This window comes from Chlorocebus sabaeus, chromosome 21 (assembly GCF_047675955.1).
Source record: "Chlorocebus sabaeus isolate Y175 chromosome 21, mChlSab1.0.hap1, whole genome shotgun sequence".
NCBI classification, from domain to species: domain Eukaryota; kingdom Metazoa; phylum Chordata; class Mammalia; order Primates; family Cercopithecidae; genus Chlorocebus; species Chlorocebus sabaeus.
Genome location: NC_132924.1, coordinates 31,879,433 through 31,902,602, shown reverse-complemented (window position 1 = coordinate 31,902,602; position 23,170 = coordinate 31,879,433). Strand labels below are relative to the sequence as shown.

Below are 23,170 nucleotides of genomic sequence, written 5' to 3'. Positions count from 1 at the left end.
ATCAGGATGCTGCTGCTATGGGCCCCAAAGTGCTGAAGACTGCCAGCAAGCCACCAGAAGGTGGCAAGAGACATGAAACACATTCTCTCTCATGGCCCCCAAAAGGAACCAACCCTGCAGATGCCTTATTCCTGGGACGTCTGCGCTCCAGAACTGGGAACCAGGAAATTTCTCCTGGTTATGCTGCCCAGTTTGTGGTACTTTGTGACGGCAGCCCCGGCAAAAGAATACAGGCTCTGTCACCCAGAGCTGTGCAGGAGGGTACAATGTTTATGAAAAGAGAACTGGGAATAAAATTTCAGAATTAGCAGTTCCTTGTCATGTAAACAGAGCAGTCATCTACCCTGACCTTGAAACAGGTCACTCACTGCAGGTGACTAAGTCCTATCTTCACGAGCAAGACATTCAGTTGCGTTTTGCCTGTCACAGTGGAGAGAGAGTCATGGAAAGCAAGCTGGCATTTCTGGGTCACAGGAGTGGAGAGAGCTGGCTTTTTCCCTAAGTGGCATCCTCTCCTGTTGTGGCATTGCTAACGCCTTGGAATCAAGATGCCTGGTATAGAGAGTACCAGCCACTCTGATGATCTAGACTTCCATTCTAGTAACTGTGGTAAAATACACATAAAGTCTACCATCCTTACCATGTTTAGTGTTTAATTCATTCGTGTTGTGTACATTCATATTGTTGTACAACCGTCACCACCATCCCTCTCCATAACTCATCTTGCGAAACTTTCTGAAACTCTATACTCATTAAACAGTAACTCCCAATTTCTCCCCCACACCAGCCCGAGCAACCACCCTTCTAATTTCTGTCCCTATGATTTTGACTGCTCTAGGTACCTCATAGAAATGAAACCATATAATATTCATGACTGGTTGATTTCACAGAGCATAACATCCTTAAGGTTCATCCATGTTGTAGCATGTCAGAATCTGCTTCTATTTTTTTTAAGGATGAATAATATTCCATTGTATGGATATAATACATTTTGTTTCTCCATTCTTCCATCTGTGGATACTTGAGTTGCTTCCAGATTTTCGCACTGTGAATAGTGCTACTATGAACATAGGTGTGCAACCTCTCTTCCAGACCCTACTTTCAGCTCTGCTGTGTATACCCAGAAGTGGGATTGCCCGATTACAGGGTAGTTCTATTTCTAATTTTTTTGAGCAACGAACTCCATACTGTTTCCCACGATGGATGCACTGTTTTACATTCCCACCAACAGTGCATAAGGGTTCCAGTTTCTCCACATCCTCACCCACATTTGTTATTTTCTGGTTGTGGTTTTTTTTTTTGTTGTTGTTGTTGTTGTTTTTGATAGTAGCTATCCTGATGGGTGTGAGGTGATACTTTGTTGTGGTTTTATATTTAAAGACTGAATTTACCCACAGAACATTATATAATGTAAGAAACTGCTGAACTGACTGTTTACTGAATATTCCAGCCAGAAAAATGTCTCTTCTCATACATCTTCTATGTTGTGACTGAGGCCCACATTTATTTACCAGACACAAAACAGAAGAGGCCACTCCACTGGATGTTAATTTCAGTTTTTTTTATTGTATGCTTGATGCATTTAGAGACAATTCCAAGGGCAAGCACTGGATAGGGATATTATCTGCTTTGTAGATATTTGTACAAAAGACTGTTAAGACTACATGGTCAGTTCCCACTGCAGGAAACAGAATGATTTTCTTTTCTTTTCTTTTCTTTTTTATTATTCCCTGCCAATAGCATTTTCCATCTAACACATTTAAATTCTCACAACATAATTGCAAACATGTACATATTGGTTCCCACGAGAAATCTGCAGGTGACATTTGGGCATGTTTGGAGTCAATCAGATAAAGCACATTATGACAGAAACCATACGAGGGGAGCTGGGACCTGGGACCTGGGACTGTGCAGAATGAAAAGCCATGGCTACGGGAAGCATAAGCTTGTGCTGCAACGGCACGTGCACATGACCTGCCACTCCTGGCCCTCCACGGAGCATGCCCAGCGAGGGCGCCTCCTCCCTCCCTCCTCCACGTGCTTCCTTCCTAAGGCTGAGAGCTCAATTGAAGACCTTCCTCAATAAACGACAGAGGGCTCTTCAGTCAGCAATGCAGTTAGTGGTTTCATGACAGACACACTGGTCCCACCCGGCTTCCCTGCAGAACCAGCCGGAGCTGTGTAACACCTGTACCAATGTGGGATGACATCAGCTAGGAGGCAAAGTAATTTGCCTGGTTGATGATTATTTTTTATACCTAATGATTCACCCAGTAGTAAAGGAACCCCACAGCTAAGATCTAATGGGCAAATACCTGCTCTGTTAGTTTATAAGAAAGACTCGTTCTAATAACACCGGGTCTTATGTTATTGGGCACCAAGGAATCTCCATAATTTCGATTATATCTTTATTCTACCTAAAGTTTCAAAGCACCTCCAAGAATGAAAGGGTACTATTTCTGCTTTGCTAATTTACTCCTGCCAGAGCTTCTGTCCTTGAATATGAGGGGTATTTTCACCTATAGTCAATCCCATCTATTAGACAAGACTAGCTAGCTTATGTTTGGTTATAGGGCAAGGGAGTGGGGGAGAGATTCTGTCCTTTCTGGCCATGGCTTCTTTCTGCACAAGCATGCTCAGCCCCCACCCCAGTCTGAGAAGATACACAAAGGGTCTCCTAGGAAGCTACTTATACACTGTGACCCTTAAACATAATTTTTGCATTTCATCTTGAATATTCACGTTCCCCATACTGCCTTCAGAAAAACAATCCCTGGTCAACAAATTATTCATGTAACAAGCATTTTTCCAAAGCAAAATCTGTTGGGAACATTTAAAAATGAACATTCCTCACCATAACAGCCTGCTCGAAACCCAACAACCTATTTCCAGCTGTTAATATAAGTACATAAAATCCCTAAAAGTAAGCGCAGCCACATCAGCAGATTCTCTGCTCTCTTCTTCTCCTTCTCCACCCATTCCAATGCACAACTGTCCACCGCACTTAGAGACCACCTCCAGACCTGATGGGAGCTGCCACGCCCCTTTTAACTTTTGCCAGGCTGTGCCATGCCCTCTAGTGGTAGGACTAGGACATCACAATTGTGGTGTAGAGTATTAGCATTAGCCAAGACAGCCCTCAGTTAGGGCTGCCTTCTTTAAGAAGCTTGACCAAGGTCAATGTCCCCTAACAGAAGTAGCCATTGTGTTTCCCAATGGGTAATGACACAAAGCGGGTAGGGTTATCCATGGCCTTTGGCCCATAGAAATGAAACGAGGCTTCTATGTAATTAATTCTCACTAGACTTCTTTCGGTCAAATTCTGAATCACCTTGGTTATCTCAGACATGTCAGGTCTGATGAGACATTTCATAGTAGGCGAAGGTGAAATCACGCAGTGAAATTTAGAGCGGCTTTCTGCATCATCTTGCTTTACATAGCCACTTGGAACACGGACTTGGGAGGGGAGAGGTACCTACGTCACCCTTGAACCTCACTTCCCCCCTCCCCTTAACAGTGATAGAAAGACACTTTTAGAATAGCCGCCCCACCTAAAAGGGCAGTCTAAATTCACCAACAGTGAAAGCCCGGGCCAAACCTGCGTGAAGCTCTTAGCAGCTACAGGCCACCATTATTGGTTGCCGTTAACTCTGTCAGCTGAAATCGTCTTCCCATCGCCCACAATGTGTGGTTAATGATTTTATATACCGAGTTGACAAAACTGCTGAGCAAAAAGCTCATGGCACTCCTATACTCATGCTCTTGGAGAGGTGGTAGAAAAAAAGAATGTGTTCTGATGAAATCTCTGAGCCCCACTGTTCACATCCGTGTAACGGGGCTGGGTCCCCTCAAGATCTCATGATACAGCTTCTGGGAAGGAGTTATTAACCCTGTCACTTCCCAGATTGCTGATACAATGTTTCCACTTGCAGATTCCTGCCAAGAATGAGGCGGCAGGATTAGGCCCCACTGGTGCTCTCCCACTAGCTGCTGTATTTACGTCCACTTCTGTTCATCATCTCTGCCCATTTCAGGAGTGGCTGAGAGCTTGAATAGGTGGCCGTAAGCTCCCCACCACCACCCCGCGCCCAGTGCAGCTACCCGCCTGAATGAAGGCAGCTCCTTCATTCAGGACATGTGGGGTGTGAGGAGTCGGGGGAAGATCCAGGGAAGTCAGCTGCTTTGTATTTGGATTTGTGGGATGTAATGGGCTTGGCAGGAAGGGTGGGGCCTGAACTGGTATCCTGCAGAGAAATGCTTCTATATCCATCTGTCACCTCCTTGCCCTCTGTCTTCCCAGTGCTAAGCCCATCTGGTCTTCCTTGCATGCTTTTCTATGCTCTGGTGGTAAGTCAAATCCTTTAAGTGAACCCAACATTGGAAACAAATCAGTTTAATTAAAGTCTCTCTGCTGAGATAATGTAGTGACTGCTAGGATTCCAGCTATTTAACTAGAATCTAAATAGTCAAGAGTCCCTCCTTTTCTTTCCCTCGTGAGCAGAGAGATTCACCGCTCTGTGGGTGGAACTGTGCCATAAGGCCATTCAATCACTCCTGGACTAGCTGTTGGTAACTAGACTGGGAATCATTTCTACACAAGGAATCCTGTGGCGGCTGTGCTGCTGTGTAGGGAGAGCTGCCTCCTGGGACATCCATGCAGTGATTCAGAAGGCCACCAGCACGGCTACCTCTGAATCTCAGCAGTGAATAGGTTCCAGCTAATAAATGATCAGCTCTCCTGTACGTGGAAGCAGCTCTGCAGTCCACGGAAAATGGGAAGACAGGTTCTTCAGAAGCCCAGGATGTAGGAAGGAGCCAGGACTGGAGAGGGGTCCCTTTCTTCCTTCCCAATGGTCCTGTCCCCCAGAAGACACCTGTGGAGACACTGTGCACCACAGGCATGCACTCACGGGAGGCAGGGAGGTTCCCCTGGACAACACACACGAGAGCCCTGTGTGTGTGCACAAACGCCTCTTGTTAACCTGAAAGAAACCGCTACTGAGGGAAAGACTAAGACTTCAAAAGAATTTGCTTTTCCCGCCAACTCGGCACTGTGGAGCCTGCCTTTCAAGGCCTGATGAACTCTAGTCCTCTTGTAAAAGGCTAATGTGTCCATTGCCACTGAAATACAATAATAGCAGCTTAAAATCCACAATTAGTCACACAACCGAACAACAGGCAACGGGATACATGTTACACTGCACGGGAAGGAGACCTACATTGCAGAAGGGGACACTGAGATTCAAGGCGGAACACAAGGTAACAGTTTGATCTGGCTTCAGAAAAGGAGGCCACATCTTAACTTTCTCATTTTACTCAAACAGGAGAGTGGTTTGTTTTGCTGGTAATTTAGTAAGGTGGGAAGTCTTAAATAAGAAGGGGAAAGGGAGCGCTTACTTCACTTAAAGAACTTAATCTCTGTGTCAACACAGTCATAGAAAAGGTCCCCCACTTCTGCAGGGTCCAGGGGCCCGGAGCTGGTCAGGATTTCTTCCATGGCTTCCAGGCCTTGCTTCTCCAGCTCCAGCATGGTGCTCCTCAGCTTGCGACCTTGCTCCTGAGGAAGGACACGACGGCTTTAGGTGTCAGCAAAACAGTGGGGGGCATTGCAGCAGACACTGAAAGCCTCTAGGGGGCCAGCTGGCTTCCTGCTCAAGGTCCTGTCCTCCTCACACTCTGTTTCTCACACGACTGCCACAGGGATTGTTCTAGAATGCCAGTGTGGTTATGTCACTGCCCGACTTAGAACACTTGCACAGCTTCCTGCTGCCTTTAGGACAAAGCTCAGATCCCAGAGTGACACTGAGGGAATGCTTCCCGTACATCTCCCTACTCCTCAGCTGGACTGAATTCACTGCAGCCCTCTGGCCTCTGATGCTGTCTCGCCCCTGCACAGGTGGCCCTGCCCTCTGGAGGGCCGCCCCTTCCTCAGCGCTTGGTCGACGTGCACCCATCTTCAGTCTCCTTGCAAAGCCTTTCCTCTTCCCCGCACAGTGCCACACCGTTCCCCCTGCCATGGGTGCTGTCTCCCACCTTGTGCTGCCTTGCCTCTGCAGCTGTGGCCCCTTGGATGGGAACCAGGCTCATTTCTATCCTCCAGGGAGTGGGAGGGCACTCTCAAAAAATGTTCATTGAATGAAAAAAAACATGGATCAATGAATAAACAGATGCCATGTCTCTCCCCTGTTCACTCTTTTCCTGAGATGGTGAGTTCACTTCTTCCATGGGACTCACTCATTTACGGCAGATGATAGTGAAAGCTTCCATTTGCCCCACGAGTCCCAGAACTGAGAAGCTGCTTTCACCACCTGCCCACCACTGCGCCATGCAGCGTCACGTGACTCCACCTGACAGTCGTTTCAAATTTCAAAACCCACCAGCCTCAGCAGTCTCATCTCTTTGAACACACAGCCCTTTCTACCTCTTCATTCTAATTAACCAAATATCCACCACACAGCAACAGTTTTCATCTACTTGGGGCTTATGGCCATCCACCAAGAACACAAGCACCGTCAGGAGCTACTGTGGACAGCCCTGGAGAAAGCACAGTTGAATGCAGTGGCAGCATGCATGCTTGCGATCTTCTGCCAGGCTTTGCAGGCTGGTGGGGAGAAGAGATGTATAATACCTGGGCGACCTTTACGTGTCTAATGGTCTCTTCTGTGGAAGAGCAGGCCAAGCTCTCAGAAAAGTGAGACAGCCCTTCTCAGAGATGCTATCTGCATTCATCTGGATGGACTGCTTGGGTTTCCCTCTTGATATCCTTTTTCTATAGTCCACCATGTCAAATGCAAGAGGCTCACCCCATCCACAGCACCAATTTATACAAAAGGTCCTCCTTTCGGGCCCTTCAGGCCAGTTTGGACCTACCTATTAAAAGCGGTTACATAAATAGTTGGGGAAAACTGATGAGTGTTTAACAAACACATTCCTTCTTCCTCTCTGCAGCAAAATACAGGCTTGAATTTTATATCAAGTCCATCAGGGGTGGCTGCTGTGGACACACTGGGTGCTGTGGAACGTGCTTTGGGGGGTTTTCTTGTTTGAACTGATGACTTATCACTTTATTAACCAAAGGTATGGGACTGGGGAGAGCTGCACTTTGAAGGATTACTACTTCTTTTTTAAAACTAGGAATATGAGGCCGGGCGTGGAGGCTCATGCTTGTAATCCCAGCACTTTGGAAGGCAGAAGCAGGCGGATCACTTAAGCTCAGGAGTTCAAGACCAGCCTGGCCAACATGGTGAAACCCTGTCCCTACTAAAAATACAAAAAAAAAAACAAAAAAAAACAAAACACCCTAGGAATACGAGAATATTTTCTAAAACTATGTTTGTACTATGGTAAAACATATGTATTATAACATAAATTTGCCATTTAAAAACTTTAAAACGTACAGTTCAGTGCATTAAACTCATTCACAATGTTGTACGACCAACACCACCAGCCATCTCCAGAACTTTTTTGAAACAATGTATCATTGTATCTTTAAATAAAATGTTGCCAGCAAATACACCTTTTTACCCCCAAAAGTACATAAATAATTTTACACAGTATGTAACAGTTATCCCTACTGTACTGCATATTCCTATTATTCCTATGTAAACAGTAAATGTAAGTAAGATACTCAGCCTGCTGAGTTCCAGAATAACGTGAGAAGGAGAAGCTTTGTCTTATTTGGTTTCAAGAGCCTGGGCAGGAAAATGAACACCAGCTTTCTAGGAAAGGCCCCAGGAACTTGGCCTCTGGGAGGAGCCTGGCCACACTGGATGGGTGGCGGGAGGGTCCCGCTTGTCATCTGCTTCCCTGCCTCCTTCCTCGCTGACCTCGCCCGCCCGCCTCCGCCTCCGTGGCCCTCGTGCAAGCTCACCTGATCACTTTCGAGGATGGCACGTGCCCACTCGTGGGCTTTGTACAGCTCATGCCGGCGGTCTGGCTTCTCCTGGAACCGAGGCTCCTTTTTGGCAGGGTCGTCATCCCCAAAACAGGGAGACTGTGTTTTGGGGACAAGTTTTACGTCATCCACAAAGATGAAAGGCTTGAATATGGATCTGGAGAGGAAGGAGAGACACTTCAGCCAGGCAGAGGTTGGGGCCCAGGAACACCCAGAAACTAACCTTTTATTCAGCAAACATTGCCCAAGCCAACTTGTGGGAGGTGGTGGGTGGTGGGTGTGGGTGATGGCTGGGTGGGTGTGGGTGTGGGTGATGGGTGGGTGGGTGCCAGGAGAGACATAACTGCATGTTTTAGTCGCTATTTTAGTAAAACTAGCAGTCATTTACAAGCTGCAAATTCCTCTACTTACAGTAAAGAGACATCAAAACAGACTTCCTTTGTTCTGAACCATTTGAGAGGAGTCTTTTAGCAATAAAAAGTGAGGCAAACAGTGTTCTGAGAAATGGTGCAAGGAGCCATCTAGCTGAGCGAGAGGTTTGCCTTTTTTTTTTTTTTTTTTTTTTTTTTTTTTTTTTTAAAAAAAAAAAAACCGTGGTCTGAGAAGCAGCCTCCGGGAAGGCAAGGGCCTTTTGGTTTGGATTTGTTTTTAGTTTCTTCTGAGGTTCTACCTTACTGAAAAATCTATGGACTATCTCTGACAGACCCAAGGAGGGGACAGAGTAAGAAAGATGACAGAAGAGGCCTTGGAGGGTGCGCACCACACAGAAGTCCGGTTGTGTGAGAGAGCTAGCACAGGGCACAGCAGGTAGCTAATGCCCTCCGGCTCTCTTCAATTCAGTTCTCCAGGAGGGTGGATGTTATCTTCAGGAAAACGGCTGTGTGCATGCCTGCATGTGTGTGTACTTGTGCAAGTCTAGGACACATCACCACACACACACACACACACACGAGAGCCACGCGTATAAACAGCTGTGGCCTCAGATCCCAGGCCAACAGGGTGAGGGGCCAATACAGCTGACTGTAACACCGGGGAGAGAGCCTTATCCCACCCTCCCTACACACAGAGGAAACACTGCTGGATGAGAGGGCTGCTCCTGGCAGGCATGGGCACCTCTGGGTCCCAAGGATTGCCTGTTTTCAGCTGTACCATGCGGCAGCACCTGCAATAACAGCAGGAGAGAAGGAACTCCCCATACGTGCCCCATATGTACAGGCTAGATTTGTCAGATTTGGACATTTTTTTCTCCTTTCAACAGGTGCACTGTGGCTCATCCCGGGTACCTCAAGTGGGCTAGAGTGAGCTAAGATGTTGATTCCCTCAGCCCTGGGGCATCTGGGGCTTGAGGAAGCCAGGGCAGCCTTGCCAGTGTGCCACACAGGTATTAATATTTTCAGGTATGGGCCAGGTGTGGTGGCTCACACCTGTAATCCCAGCATTTTGGGAGGCTGGGGAAGGCAGATCACTTGAGGTCAGGAGTTCGAGACCAGCCTGGCCAACATGGTAAAACCCCGTGTCTATTAAAAATTTTTTAAAAACTAGCCAGATGTGGTGGAGTGCTCCTGTAATCCCAGCTACTCAGGAGGTTGAGACGGGAGAATCGCTGGAACCCGGGAGGCAGAGGCTGCAGTGAGCCAAGATCATGCCATTGCACTCCAGCCTGGGTGACTGAGACTCTGTCTCAAAAACAAACAAAACAAACAAACAAAAACTATATTCAGGTATGCCATGACCTGAAAAGGGACTGAGAGCCAATAACCCTTGCTACCCAATTTTGTTCTTGGACTTGCAGCAACAATATTGGCTGCAGAACCTCAGGCCCCACCCTGTCCTGCTGAATCAGAATCTGCATTTTTAACAAGATTCCTGTGGATTCATGACATATCCAAGTCTGAAGAGCACTACTAAAAACACAACAGTAATGAGATGTACCCTCTTAGGTTAGCTTCCTGATGTTGCCATGGGACAGGAGTCTCAAGTGAGAAAAGACAGACACTGATCACAATATGCAAAATTGGGGCCCAAACTAATTTAATTTCAGTATTAAAAGCAGTAAGACCTTCGTACCCCAAGCTGGTGAACTGAGTGGTACTGGTTGAGGACTAGTGTCAGGTACTCTGCTGTTCTCTATAGGTGACGTAAATATAATTGGAGACTGGGCCCATCCTCCGATCCACTGGGAAGCACAAGGCATGCCAGGCTGTGCCCACCTGCTCAAAGTCAAGCCCTGCCAAGAACCTTCCCTCCCCAGCCATCATCAAAAGAAGTCCCCCCCTAAAGACATAGGGGAGCTACCCTTGTACAGAAGGAACACACACTTCCACTTTCCTACAGCCCTTGAAAATAAATGATTGCTCTACCCCTCTACTGAGTGTTGAATGAATGGCTGTTGAATATGAAAAAGGAATTATTGCAAAACCTAAAACTGTTTAAACCAATTTTGACTACATGAAATTGAATTCTCTAATTGGCGAGTCAGTTGATTCTGCAAAAGGGCTGCAGATGGAGGGCTCACTGAAAGAGGGCAATGGAGCAGTGGGGAGGAGGAGGGCCAGGAAAGAGCACACCTAGTCATCCACAACCAGCTGCCTCCAGGCTACCTCTGGGCTCTGACAGCAGGACTGCCTCACAATAGGCAGGCAGCCTACCCTTCAGGACCAGACAGCACTAGGGGTTTCCTGGGAAGTCAGTGCATGTCACATCAGCAGCATCAGCCTCCTTGGCTGGCACAGAAACCCTTCAGTGGTGGACAGGCCCGCGGCTCCCGCCCAGCGGCCCAGTCAGCTCGGTTCTCATCTTCTCAGCTCCAGGGCCCTGCGCTGGGCAGAACTGGGCAGAGCCAAGACTCCCACCTGGGCTGGTAGGCTTCACAGTGGGACTGGTGCAGGCTCAACACCTGGCAGCCAAGGGAACTGCGACCACGCCCTCCAGCGGAGCCCACTGAGCAGGCACCATGCAATGCTACTTCATTCAATCCCCATGCCACTCCAAAGCCCACTCCAAACCCAATGGGAGCGGTATCTTCATCAGGAAACCTGCCATTTCACCCCTAAAACCTCAGTGCTTCCCTTACTGCGCATCTCAGGTCTCTTCGGACACAGGACCCCTTGGGAAAGCCATGCCAAGAACTGAGGGAAGGGGACAGCCTGGCAGCACCGCTGGGCAGAGCTACCTCCCGCAGAGCAGGGCAGGTAACTGGGCTGGGACTTGGAACGGGGGTGTGAGTCCCTGCTCTGCCTCTGACCCACTGTGGGCCCATGGTTTTCCCTCTCTGGCTCTCGTCTGACTACAGTGATCTCAACAGTCCCTCCCAACTTCTACAACTAGTTTATTTCTATTTCTGTCATGAAGCTTGTAAACTGGTGATGCCAGCTTCAGTAAGCTCATGCTGACCACAGTCACGGTCTTCTGTATCCAATGTAGGATAAACGCATAGTAAAAACTCAGAATGCCCTATGTGATGTAACTTTAAACCCACCCCAAGTTCACCAGAATGGAGAGGTTAATCATTGAGGGTGTCTGGTGGCTTTTCTAAGAGAAGAGATACCATAAGTTTGTCCCTCTCGTCTATCCATTTTAGTTTAAAAAGAATACATAATAAATATAAGGAGGTTCCCAAAACATTCTAAAGCAGCCAAAGCTCTCCAAAGATTTTTTCAAAGTTTAGTATATTCAGCTAATAAAAAATATAAAGCCTAAATGTATTGAGGTGGTTAAAAGCTTGTTTGAGATTGAATAAATTATATAACTAATAAATAACGATATCTAAAAAATAATAACTACATAAAATACTAACAAAAATTATTGCTGATAATAATTGCAATATTAATATTTGTTTAAACCAGGATGTGGAAATTATCTATAATTCAGGTTTCATCATTTGTGTCTATGTACCCGGAAAAGGGGAACGGGGGTAACTCAGTGGTTCCCAAACGTTTTGATTTCTTGCCAATCTTTACAGAAAATCACACTTAGAATTCCAAATAGATAAGGAGATACTCTGACATTTTCCCACAGGTGAGCCACAGATAGTAGCTTCTTAAATGCTACTTGAATTAATAAAAGTCCATTAACAGATACACCCACTGTCTCTACCACATACAATTAGCAGATACACCCAACCGTGCCCAGCCCACCTGACCAGGATGAGGCCCACTTCATCACATGCATGGGATGCCCCCGAGTTCCCGCGGACGGCTTGGATGCGGAACACAACTGAAAAGGCTCCAGAAGGCTGATTCTGCCTCTGTCCTCAGGGCTGACTCTCAGACCGACCTTGGGAAAAGTCACCAAACCCTGGGTTGGGAATTTGCCCCAGTCACTCAGCCTTCTGTGGTGTGGTGTGACAGGAATACAAGATGATGGGCCCAAAAGGACAAAGTGCTTCCAACGGCGAGGCGCAGCCCAGCAGCCAGTTCATGAGAAGGTCCAGAGCTGGCTGAGTTACTTTAAAGGGACCTTGTGAGGGGCAGTTAAACTAATGAGACCACGAGCAACACTAAAGGAAGCCTCCCTTCAGCCTTCAGCTCTCACGAAGACAAATCTAAGGGCTGAGGGACACAGTCCCATGACACGATGCACAGCGTGGCCATGCAAACTCCGTTGCAGAGATCTGCAGAATTTTAGCCTTGAGTGACAATGTGAGGCACTGCCAAGAAACATACTCCACTGGACACACCGTTCCCTCATCTGTCCCTTTTTCCCTCTAAAGCCTTGTGAGGGAGGCAGCATGCCAATGCAAAAAAACTATTTTCTAATCATTTGTTTTCTCATTTTGGAAGAACAGCAACATTATCAGGAAATCTCTAACATTTTATAGCACAGCGTAATTCTCAAAGCATCTGCATTCAATTCTCATGGTACTCTTATTCATTCATTCATTCATTCAGCAAATATGTGTTGAGTGCTGGCGGAGTACCAGATGCTGTTCTAGGTACTAGGGATACAGCAGTGAACAAAGAACGACAAACATTTCTGTCCCATTTTACATATGAGATGACTGAGGCTCACAGAAGCTAAGTGCTTTGTCCAAAATCATATTCCTACTAAGTGGCAGATCTAGAAGTAAATTCAGATCTAAATGCAAGGTCAGTTTTCCCCACTACCTCTCACTCTTATATTCTTCTGTTAGTTTTTCCATACACCTTGTACTACTGCAGAAAAATAAAATACTTTTTGTGCTTTAGAATTTATAATTTAATATCAGTGGCTAGCCAACAGTGTTGTCCTCAAACATGGCTCTGCTCTCACTGGAGACGCAGAAACTCTCCAAGCAACAAACCAGGCTGATCCTGTGACCTGGAGTTCCTGGCAAATCTACTGAGGAGAGTTAGCACAGAAAGAACAACACACAAACACCTGTTCAGAGGAAGCTGCCCACATTTGAACCAATCTCAAATAAACCTGCAATACCAAGTTTCTCTCAAAAACGCAGGTGCCCCTCAGAGTGGTTCATCTATGTTTATTCCAGCTTTACTGTGAGCAACTTTAATCATAGAGTCAAAGTCGCACCTGGCTCCCATAAACATACACACTTTCTATGTGCCCACAAAAATTAAAACAAAACAAAACAAAAAAAACGTTTAAAGTCACACCTGGCTGAAAGCAGAACTAATCCATGAAGGGAGTTTCCATTTTAAAGGGAAAGAACCAGTACTTTTGAAGCACTGAACAGCCTTAAGGATGGTGGGCTGGATTCAGAGGCTCTGGGAAGTTTTGAAAAGTCAAACGTGTAGGACAGAGAGAGGAGACGACTGGTGTTGGAAGAATTCAGAATGGAATTGGAGGGGTAGGCACCATGTAGCCTAGGGCCTTCGGCTCTGTGTCTATCTGTGCAGGCTGTGCCCCACGTGGCTCCAAAGGCTGCATGAGTCATGCTGACCAAGGCTCATAATGTTTGCTCCAGTAACAAAAAGCTGTTTCTGACATTTGAATTATCTAGATGGTAATGTCTTGGCCATTTTAACTTCTCAATTTAACTTCTCAAGATTAGTACACTGGCCCAGCACTTTGGGAGGCAGAGGCAGGTGGATCACCTGAGGTCAGGACTTCGAGACCAGCCTGGCCAACATGGTGAAACCCCATCTCTACTAAAAATAAAAAATTAGCCGGGTGTGGTAGTGGGTGCCTATAGTCCCAGCTACTCAGGAGGCTGAAGCAGGAGAATTGTTTGAACCCAGGAGGCAGAGGTTGCAGTGAGCCAAGATCATGCCACTGCACTCCAGCCTAGGTAACAGAGTGAGACTCCAACTCAAAAAAAAGAAAAAAAGATGAGTACACTGAGAGGAGAAGAGGAAGGAACAAAGAAAACACACACGCAAGTAAGGGGGTGGGGTGGAGGGGAATGTCCTGGCATCTCTCCAGCACCCTGCCACTAGTTAAAGTGGCTCAGACATGCTATTTTCTTAGAACTTCTACATTCTCCCCGCCTTCTGGTTTACCCATCCTGTGTCTTGAGTATTTATTTTATTTTATTTTTGAGACAGAGTCTCACTTTGTCACCCAGGCTGGAGTGCAGTGGCTCAATCTCAGCTCACTGCACCATTTGCCTCCCAGGTTCAAGTGATTCTCCTGCCTCAGCCTCCAGAGTAGCTGGGATTACAGGCGTGCGCCACCGTGCCTGGCTGATTTTTGTATTTTTTTTTAGTAGAGACAGGGTTTCGCCATGTTGGCCAGGCTAGTCTGGAATTCCTGACCTTAAGCGATCCACCCACCTTAGCCTCCCAAAGTGCTGGGATTACAGGCGTGAGCGGCCACACCTGGCCTGTATCTTGAGTATTTATTTGTGTATTTTCCTGCACGTGGGGGCCTCTCAGTGGTTTACTGGTCTAACAACTACATCTCTGAAAACATTAGCTCAGATTTATGGCATTTGCCAATTTCTGTAGTGTAAATACCCCCACTGTGGCCCATTTCAAGGGGCCAATGACATCACCACATGTGGAGTTGGGAAGAGAGGCTGTCTTCACAATCAGCTCTCCGTGGTTCCAGCGCACTGTGAGACTCCGACTTTCACACTGTCTCTCAATGCTAAGGCACTTCTCTACTCCTCCCCCTCCAATTCTTCACATCAATGAGGCCTTAACAAGTGCTGGCTTCCTAGGAAATGGTTTCCAAAGGTCAGAACCAGTACACTAAAGCCAATCGGTGTCACTCTTTGAATGACTGTGGCACACACTGACTCCGCACAGTGTTGATGTGATGCAATTTGCCTTCTCAATATTATTAAGTGAAGAACTTCTGCATCTCCCTCAAGCATTCAAACTCTGCCTTCAGCATCTCCTTCCACCTCTCAACCTTACATAGTACCGAGCACATAGTAGGAGGGAGGGAGGGAGGGGAGGGGAAAAGAGGATGTGAGCGCAAGTCATTTCAAGGAAAAGATCTATAATTAATACAGTGAGAAAAGGACAGAGAAGTGTCCAGGCAGGCAGACAACAGGAAGATCATGTTTTTTGGTTTTAACATTAACTGGGAAGGGTAAAGACTAAAGTGTGGTTCTTTTCCAAGTCCGCTACTATGAAGCGATTTCTAACATTTTTAGCATTAACAGAAGCCAAAATCTCCCTAATTTTCTTGCCTAAAAATCTAAGAAAAGGTAATTATGTTTCTTGCTGACAAAATACAGTTAAGTCGAGCATGCTCAATTACAGAGAAACACTGAAATGTTGAATAGAAAGAATAACAACGTGTGACAGTTCTACAGTCACGGTAGGAAATGCAGCTCTTTTACCATGGAAGATAATAATGAATGTCTTCCAGAAGGGTCTTAATCTTCTATAACACAAGGTCTTTGAAATTAATTTAACCATGAATAATTTTCTTTTAAAAGCACTTAAAATTTTTCATTTTAACTATCAGAAGGCTATTGCCCAACCATTTTTACAACTGGATTAGGCTGTGTCCTTCAGCCTAGGAGTGGAGTTCCTTTACCTCGGTATCCTGGGCTCACAAGGCCCTGTCTCCTGAGCACAGTTAGAGCCGGTATCTGAGACATCAGGGACAACAGGAGTTGGTTCAGCTCAACCCACTCTTTGAAAGGCTCCTGTTCCCTAAAAAGCCATGCCCAAATACTTTCGCAGAGCATTCTAGACACCTGAAAATAGAACTCCAAATGTCTGTATGTACCCCTGTCACCCAGCAGGGTCCTCACAAGGGGCTACTGAGCCACTAGCATTAGGGGAGCAAACTAGGTCACAGTTCAGGAGGAGGGAGGCCCAGACACAAGGGGAAGACAGAGCCCCAAATCCGCTGGGCCAAAAAGTGGGTAGAAGGTACGGCCATGGAGCCCAAGGATTCAGAACTGGGAGACAAAATCAAGGGAATAGCAACTGGACTCAAACAGGAGGAGCCTCCTGAGAGGCTGCCAGGAGCAGCGTCGAGCAGTTGAGGCTCACTGATAAAGGGTGACAGGGGTGCCACGGGAGGGTGCTGGGTTTGTTTCACAGAGGGGCTGGGGGTAGAGGAGCAATGGGCACCTAGTGACCAGCACCATCTCTGGGAGGATGCACAGCTCTAGCCCGTGGTGTTGTGGTTTCACGCCTCCCTGCCTTTGCACGTGCCATCCTCTCCACCCAGACTGCTGTTCCTGCTTTTTACCTAACGAACCCCTACTCTTCCCACAACGCCCAGTGGTCAAGAGCTCCGTCCTCTGTGAAGCTTTCCCCTTCATCATCTCATTTGTGCCACCATTTTCCTTGTACACACGTCATCCATGGTATACAATAAATATAATATTTGGTACACAGTAGGTGCTTAGCGTTTGTTGAATGAACGAGTGAATGAAAAACTAAGAACAGCTAATACTGAGTTCCCCAGTCAGGTCTGGTTAGAAAGATCTATTGATATTGGCAGTAGTTTAAAAAATGAGGCCAAAGAGTCACAAGAGGCGCTTCACTTTTCCCCTGAGTCACCTAAGAATCAGTCCCTAGCTAGATGCAATCATTGTCTTATATTCCTGAAACAATAAAAGGAGAATAAATCTTTTCAGCTGCAAAACGAATGAAATGTAATACCAGCAAATACCCCGGAAGCAGATTCAAAGGTTTAACAAGCTGACTTTCAGACAGTGATAATGATGATCAGCCAATGGAACACCCCAAAAAACACCAGAGAACCTACTGGAATAGGCAGCCTTCTAGAGCCTTCCAGGTTGAGGATCCAGACTTACCTGACAGATTCCTAGGTCCACCTCAAAGATTCTCATACAGTAGGTTTCAGTCAAGGAATCTGTATTTTTTGAAAACTCTTCCAAGTGATTCTAGCAATGAACAGATCTAGAAACCACTGGACAGCTGGTTCTAAGCTACTGATGACGTGATTCCTGATATACATGACAGAATGTTCCTGCGGAGAGGCGCTGCTGTCTGCCTGGGAGATCAGAGATCATCTTCATAAATAATCATTAAATCTACTACGTATTGACTTGGATTATCTCATTTAATCCTCCCAACAAGCATATAAAGGTAGGAGCTGGTATTATCCCCATTGTACAAATACAGAAACTGAAGCTTACAGAGGTGAAATAACTTATTCAGCTACTATGGGGCAGAGGTCGGATTCAAAATCCTGGCAGGTCATTCTAGAGGCTGCGTTCTTTATCCCTGTGTAATGCTGCCTTTTTGCTGAAGTACAAAGGCAGAAAGCAACCCCCTAAACCACAATGTCTTAAAGAAGGGGCCAGTACGCGTGAAGTTACTTCAATCTGTATTGCCTCTGAACTGTTTTATTCTCTAACTCACAGGAACTGGTTGTTCCGATAAATCATGAGCATTCCCACATCTCTCTGTCTCGCTGTGTTTTGTTCATTTCTGTATCCCTCATATACTACACAATGCTTGGCCCATGATATATACTCAGTAAATATTTGATATTAGGTTGGTGCAAAAGTAATGGTAAGGACCACAATTACTTTTGCACCAACCTAATAAATTTAAAAGAACTACTAGATTCCCTGACTGTCATAAATACTACGTGACTAAAACCAAGGAATTTACTTAATCAAAGCCCTTGGTGCTACACTGCCCACAATGAGACTGACTGAAAAATGTGACTTTGTTATCCAAGGGGAGGACATGGTCAGGCACTTACTACGCCCTTGCTGAATGAGCTTTCAAGGGAAGCACTCATGTTCTCCCTACGTGACCAGGTCTTGGACAAACCTGGAAGGATCGGGGGTCCCAGTGAAGTAGTGAATGCATGGAGAGCTTCTATTCTGCGGCAGGACAGACACTCCACTGGCTGTGGTGAGGAAAGACTCGGAGTCTATGCACACTCCACTGGCTTTGTCCCGTAAGGTGTTCATCATAGTCTGCACCGTGATGCTTTCTGCAAAAACACGAAAGATAGACAAATGGAAAGAGTAGATATAACACAAAACTGTGGTGGGCCACTAACTAAAATCCATTCATTCTGTTCTCTTTTTAGTAATAAAAACTCTGAAATTATATCTGGGACTGTAATTACCAAACTACAGAGTCTATTTCCCCACTTCCCTTGTGACTATATGTGGCCATGTGATAAATGTTGATCAATAGGAGGCAAGCAGAAACAATGTGTGCAATTCCTCATCACACCTAAAAACAAGGTATGTTTGCCTTTTGTTTGTATTTTCTCCCTTCCTGCCAACTAGGAGACGCAAACAAGTGGACCACAAATGGAATTCCTGTGTTGAGTCACAGTAACCAGCCATGGACTGGTCATATATACCTGAACTGTAAGATGGGAGAGAAATAACCTACTATTTTCTTTAAGCCACGTTAATGTGGGGTGTCTTTGTTACAGCATTTAGCTGTACCTCAATCAGTACAATAACTCAATAGATATCCACAAGAAAGTATGCACAATCTACTACGCACAGTCCACCAAGCTCGCTCCCATAAACTCTTGCTGGTCAGAGTCAATACTCTATTTGGAGAATGTCCTCTCTGCAGTGGGAAATATATGCACAGAGAGGCATTTAGAATATTCAGAGCCATTAGGACTGTTGGCTGTGACCACAGATAAACAGATAAACAAATCCTTGATTACATGAGATCCCATTTCTACAACTTCCCCTGGGTTATAATTTGTTAAAACACTATTTCAGTCTGTGTTCACCATGATGGAATTGAAGCATCACATGGAGAGAAGGTTTGTTGGCACATTCACATCCTCTTTTTAAATCTCTACTTACATGTCATACCTAGAAATATTAACAACAAATCCTTGATTGCTTCAACTGTCCAGTGTTCAGATTTCCTCATTGTCTTATAAATGAGCCTATTGATTTGAATTGGAATCAATCATAATTGGAAACATCTGCCTCTTATTTTTTCCCCTTGCATCTTTTTTTTTTTTTTTTTTTGAGATGGAGTCTGGCTCTGTCCCTCCAGCTGGAGTGCAATGGTGCAATCTCGGCTCACCACAACCTCCACCTCCCAGGTTCAAGTGATTCGTCCACCTCAGCCTCCCCAGTAGCTGGGACTATAGGCATGCACCACCACACCTGGCTAATTTTTGTATTTTTTTGGTAGAGATGAGGTTTCACCATGTTGGCCAGGCTGCTCTTGAACTCCTGGCCTCAAGTGATCCGCCCTCCATGGGCCTCCCAAAGTGCTTGGATTGCAGGCGTGAGCCACTGCACCCACTCAGCTTGCATCTTAGTTGTCAGAGTCATCTTTCCTGTAGTTGCGCACAGTGTAAGCTTTGCAGATGGCATCCTTATGGCATTATTTGTTGGGAACAGGCCCCCTGAAATCTGGCCATAAACTGGCCCCAAAACTGGCCATAAACAAAATCTCTGTAGCACTGTGACATGTTCGTGATAGCCATGGCGCCCACGCTGCAAGGTTGTGGGTTTACGGGAATCAGGGCAAGGAACACCTGAGTCACCCTGGGCGGAAAACCACTTAAAGGTGTTCTTAAACCACAAGCAATAGCATGAGCGATCTGTGCCTTAAGGACATGCTCCTGCTGCAGATAACTAGCCGGACACATCCCTTTATTTCAGCTCATCCCTTCGTTTCCCATAAGGAATACTTTTACTTAATCTAATACTTTTAGTTAATCTATAATCTATAGAAACAATGCTTATCACTGGCTTGCTGTCAATAAATTCATGGGTAAATCTCTGTTCAAAGCTCTGAAGGCTGTGAGACCCCTGATTTCCCACTCCACACTTCTATATTTCTGTGTGCATGTGTCTTTAATTCTTCTAGCACCATTGGGTTAGGGTCCCCCCGACCGAGCCGGTCTCGGCAATTATTATATTAAATAGCGTATTTGTTCCTCTATCCTCTGTATTTCCTGTAAATTAGTAGCTAGACCTAAAGGCTTTATCAGATTTACAGTTGATGTTTTAGCAACATTATTTAATATCTTTCATCCAGCTAGATTTTTTTAATTAAAACAATTTTGATTTTTTTAAAGCTCCCATTTAAAAGTGAATATTTGCTTACCTTCCTACCCAGAATATATTACATAAGTGCTATAGCAAAAGTCCTAAAGTGTTCTAGATTAAGAGCCAGGAAACATTTTCCTTCCTTTTTGTATTTTTTTTAAAGAGACAGGGTCTCACTCTGTCACGCAGGCTGGAGTGAGGTGGTGCAATCACAGCCCGCTGCAGCCTTGAACTCTGGGGCTTAAAAAATCTTCCCACCGCAGCCCCCTGAGGAGCCGGAACTATAGACACGCATCATCATGTCTGGCTAATTTTGTTCATTTCTTTGGAGAGATGAGGTCTTGCTGAGTTACCCAGGTTGGTCTTAAACTGAACTCCTAGCCTCAAGTGATCCTCTGCCTCAGCCTCCCAAAGTACTGTGATTACAAGCATGCACCTGGCCTGACAGTAAATATTTCAGGTTTATGGGCCATACAATTTCTGTTGAAACTTTCCTGTTGCACCTGCTTAACTCTGCCATTATAGTGACAAAGCCGCCCCAAACAATATATAAATAAATGGGTGTGGCTACAGTCCAACAAAATTTTATTTTCAAAACAGGCAGCTGCCAACAGGTCATAGTTTGCTGACCCCTGTTCTAAATGATCCAAAACTTTGGCTTATAAAATACATGCATCACCAACAAATATAGAATGACTGTTGCGGGTTTTTTGGAAGGATTTCCGCATAGGCACAAAAGAAAGAAGCTATCTAGTCACCATACATATACCTAAATATGGATTCTGATTAAGTTAATAACTAGGGGCTGGGTGTGGTGGCTTAGGCCTGTAATCTCAGCACTTTGGGAGGCCAAGGCGGGCAAATCCCTGGAGCCCAGGAGTGTCAGACCAGCCTGGGCAACAACATGAGACCCTGTCTCTACAAAAAAAAAAAAATTAGCCAGAAATGGTGCCACATGCTTGTAGTCCAAGCTACTGGGATGGCAGCAGGGGTGTAGCTGAGGGAGGATCGCGTGAGTTCAGGAGGTGGAGGCTGCAGTGAGTTGAGATTGTACCAACACACTTGAGCTTAGGCTTAGGCTCAAGTGTGTGACACCCTGTCTCAATAAATAAAGAAATAAACAAAGTTAGTAACTAGTTGGCAGATGGAGTGGCAACAATTCAACTCATAAGTGTCCATGGAACAAAAAACTATAGGTGGTGGGGGGGGGGGCCTTAGATGAGTAAGAGACAACACCTCTGCCCTTAAGGCCCAGCAGGCTAGTGCAACAGGGGAAGACTAGTCAAATATGTAACTACTGATGTAAGAGCATGGCTGCAATTAGTATTACAAAAGGCAACACAATGACATCAGAGATTAAAGGAGAATAACATGGGTAGGAGCAGGAAACCTCCAGGGATGAGGAAGCACCATGTAAAAATAAATACAAGTTGTTTTCTTGCCTGCACATCAGGGACTTTTAGCACAAGCTGGTCTTTACATACAAGGGCTATTCTGTATTCCTCTTTGTTCACCCTTCTAAGCTCAGACAAGTTCTCAGAAACAGCTGCAAGAGAAAGGCTTATGAGAAAGAATCGTGAGGGAGAGACTAACTCACCTTCTTGTTTTTCTAAGCTGTCTTTGCCAGCACCGCAGTCTAGATGATCCTCAACTGGAGAAAAGACTTCGGAAAAATTGAACTCGCCCTCTCCTGTCCACCAACCTTGGCTCTGAGCGTAACTCCTGAGTTCCGGATGCTCTGCATCCATCTTAGTGGTGAGCGAAAGCCGATTGCAAATGCACCTCACTCCCTCTGCAGAGAGTGCAAAGCCCCATTAGTTAAAAATATACTTATAAAGACTTAATCAAGAAATGGAAATTTATAGGGAATCCTTTCCCTGAAACACTGACTTTAACCACAGAGAGGAATCCATTTAATTTTTGAAGAGAGAAACAGACAATCATTGAGCCTCTTTCTAGGAGACCTCCTAAAAGGTCTGACCAGTCTTGACCAGGCATTATCACATTTTAAAAGAGCAACAGTCACTTTACCCATCTTAAAAGCATAATCAAGAGGAAATATGTAAGGCTCTTCATTTTGGCTAAATAAGCCCCAAGCATTCATTAGTTACACACACAAAAAAGGACAGGTGCTTTGAAAGAGGTACTGAGCTAACAAGACTTAGCCATCCATAAGAGAGTCCTCTATAATAAAGAGGCTGTTCCTCTACAGCAATGCTCTATCGCATCTATAGAAAGCCCCCTCCCTGGAAAAACACTTTACACCCCCACTCCTTGCCCAGATATATATGGTTTTTTTAAAAAAATACAAATCAAATACTTTTTTTTCAGGTCTCAACATTTAGAAAACCACGTGGCAATGATAACGAATCTTTTTAAAATAACTGAATACATTCATGAATATATGTATGTCTGGGTACATGTGTGTGTGCACACGTGTGTGTGTGAGATAAAGTGTGTGTGTGCATGTGTCTATGTGTTTGAAAAATCTATGGGAAATTTTTTCTTATAAAAATAGAATTGTGACTAAATAAGTCTAGAATCAGAAACGCCTGCATTCTGAGTATATTCCACTTTGATGAATGAGGGCTTAGACCAGAAACTCTCCTACCAGCTGGCCGGCTTGCTATGTCTTCTTCGAAGCCTGAGCTGCAAATGCACACAGGACAACTCAGCCTTCCAGCTTCAAGATGCTGTCTAGGGCACAAACACTAGAAAGTTATCAGCGCTAGCTTAAAAGGGCCATTCCTATCTGCCGCTTCCAGGGAGCATGCTGATTTTCCAAATTCTTGGAGAATGAAGTTGAGATAAAGAACCTAAACTAAAAGCTACAGGAAAGCCATCACTGCCTGCAAACCAGTTCCTAGAGGCGGGATCAGTGCTGGACTAAGTTCTTT

General features: G+C 45.4%; 1 protein-coding gene across 3 annotated transcripts in view; it reads right to left on the bottom strand.

The window, feature by feature from the left end:
* Nucleotides 1–1,546: 1,546 nt before the first annotated feature.
* SCRN1 (secernin 1) overlaps nt 1,547–23,170 on the bottom strand; it is a 72,558-nt gene continuing 50,934 nt past the window's right edge. For all 3 annotated transcript variants that reach the window (XM_073009008.1, XM_007981738.3, XM_007981742.3), the window contains 4 exons: nt 21,871–22,065; nt 18,055–18,220; nt 7,871–8,051; nt 1,547–5,557 (listed from right to left, as the gene is read on the bottom strand). In XM_073009008.1, the coding sequence (XP_072865109.1) occupies nt 5,399–5,557; nt 7,871–8,051; nt 18,055–18,220; nt 21,871–22,065 (701 nt within the window). In that variant the 3' untranslated portion in view covers nt 1,547–5,398. The remainder of the gene's footprint in view (nt 5,558–7,870; nt 8,052–18,054; nt 18,221–21,870; nt 22,066–23,170) is intronic.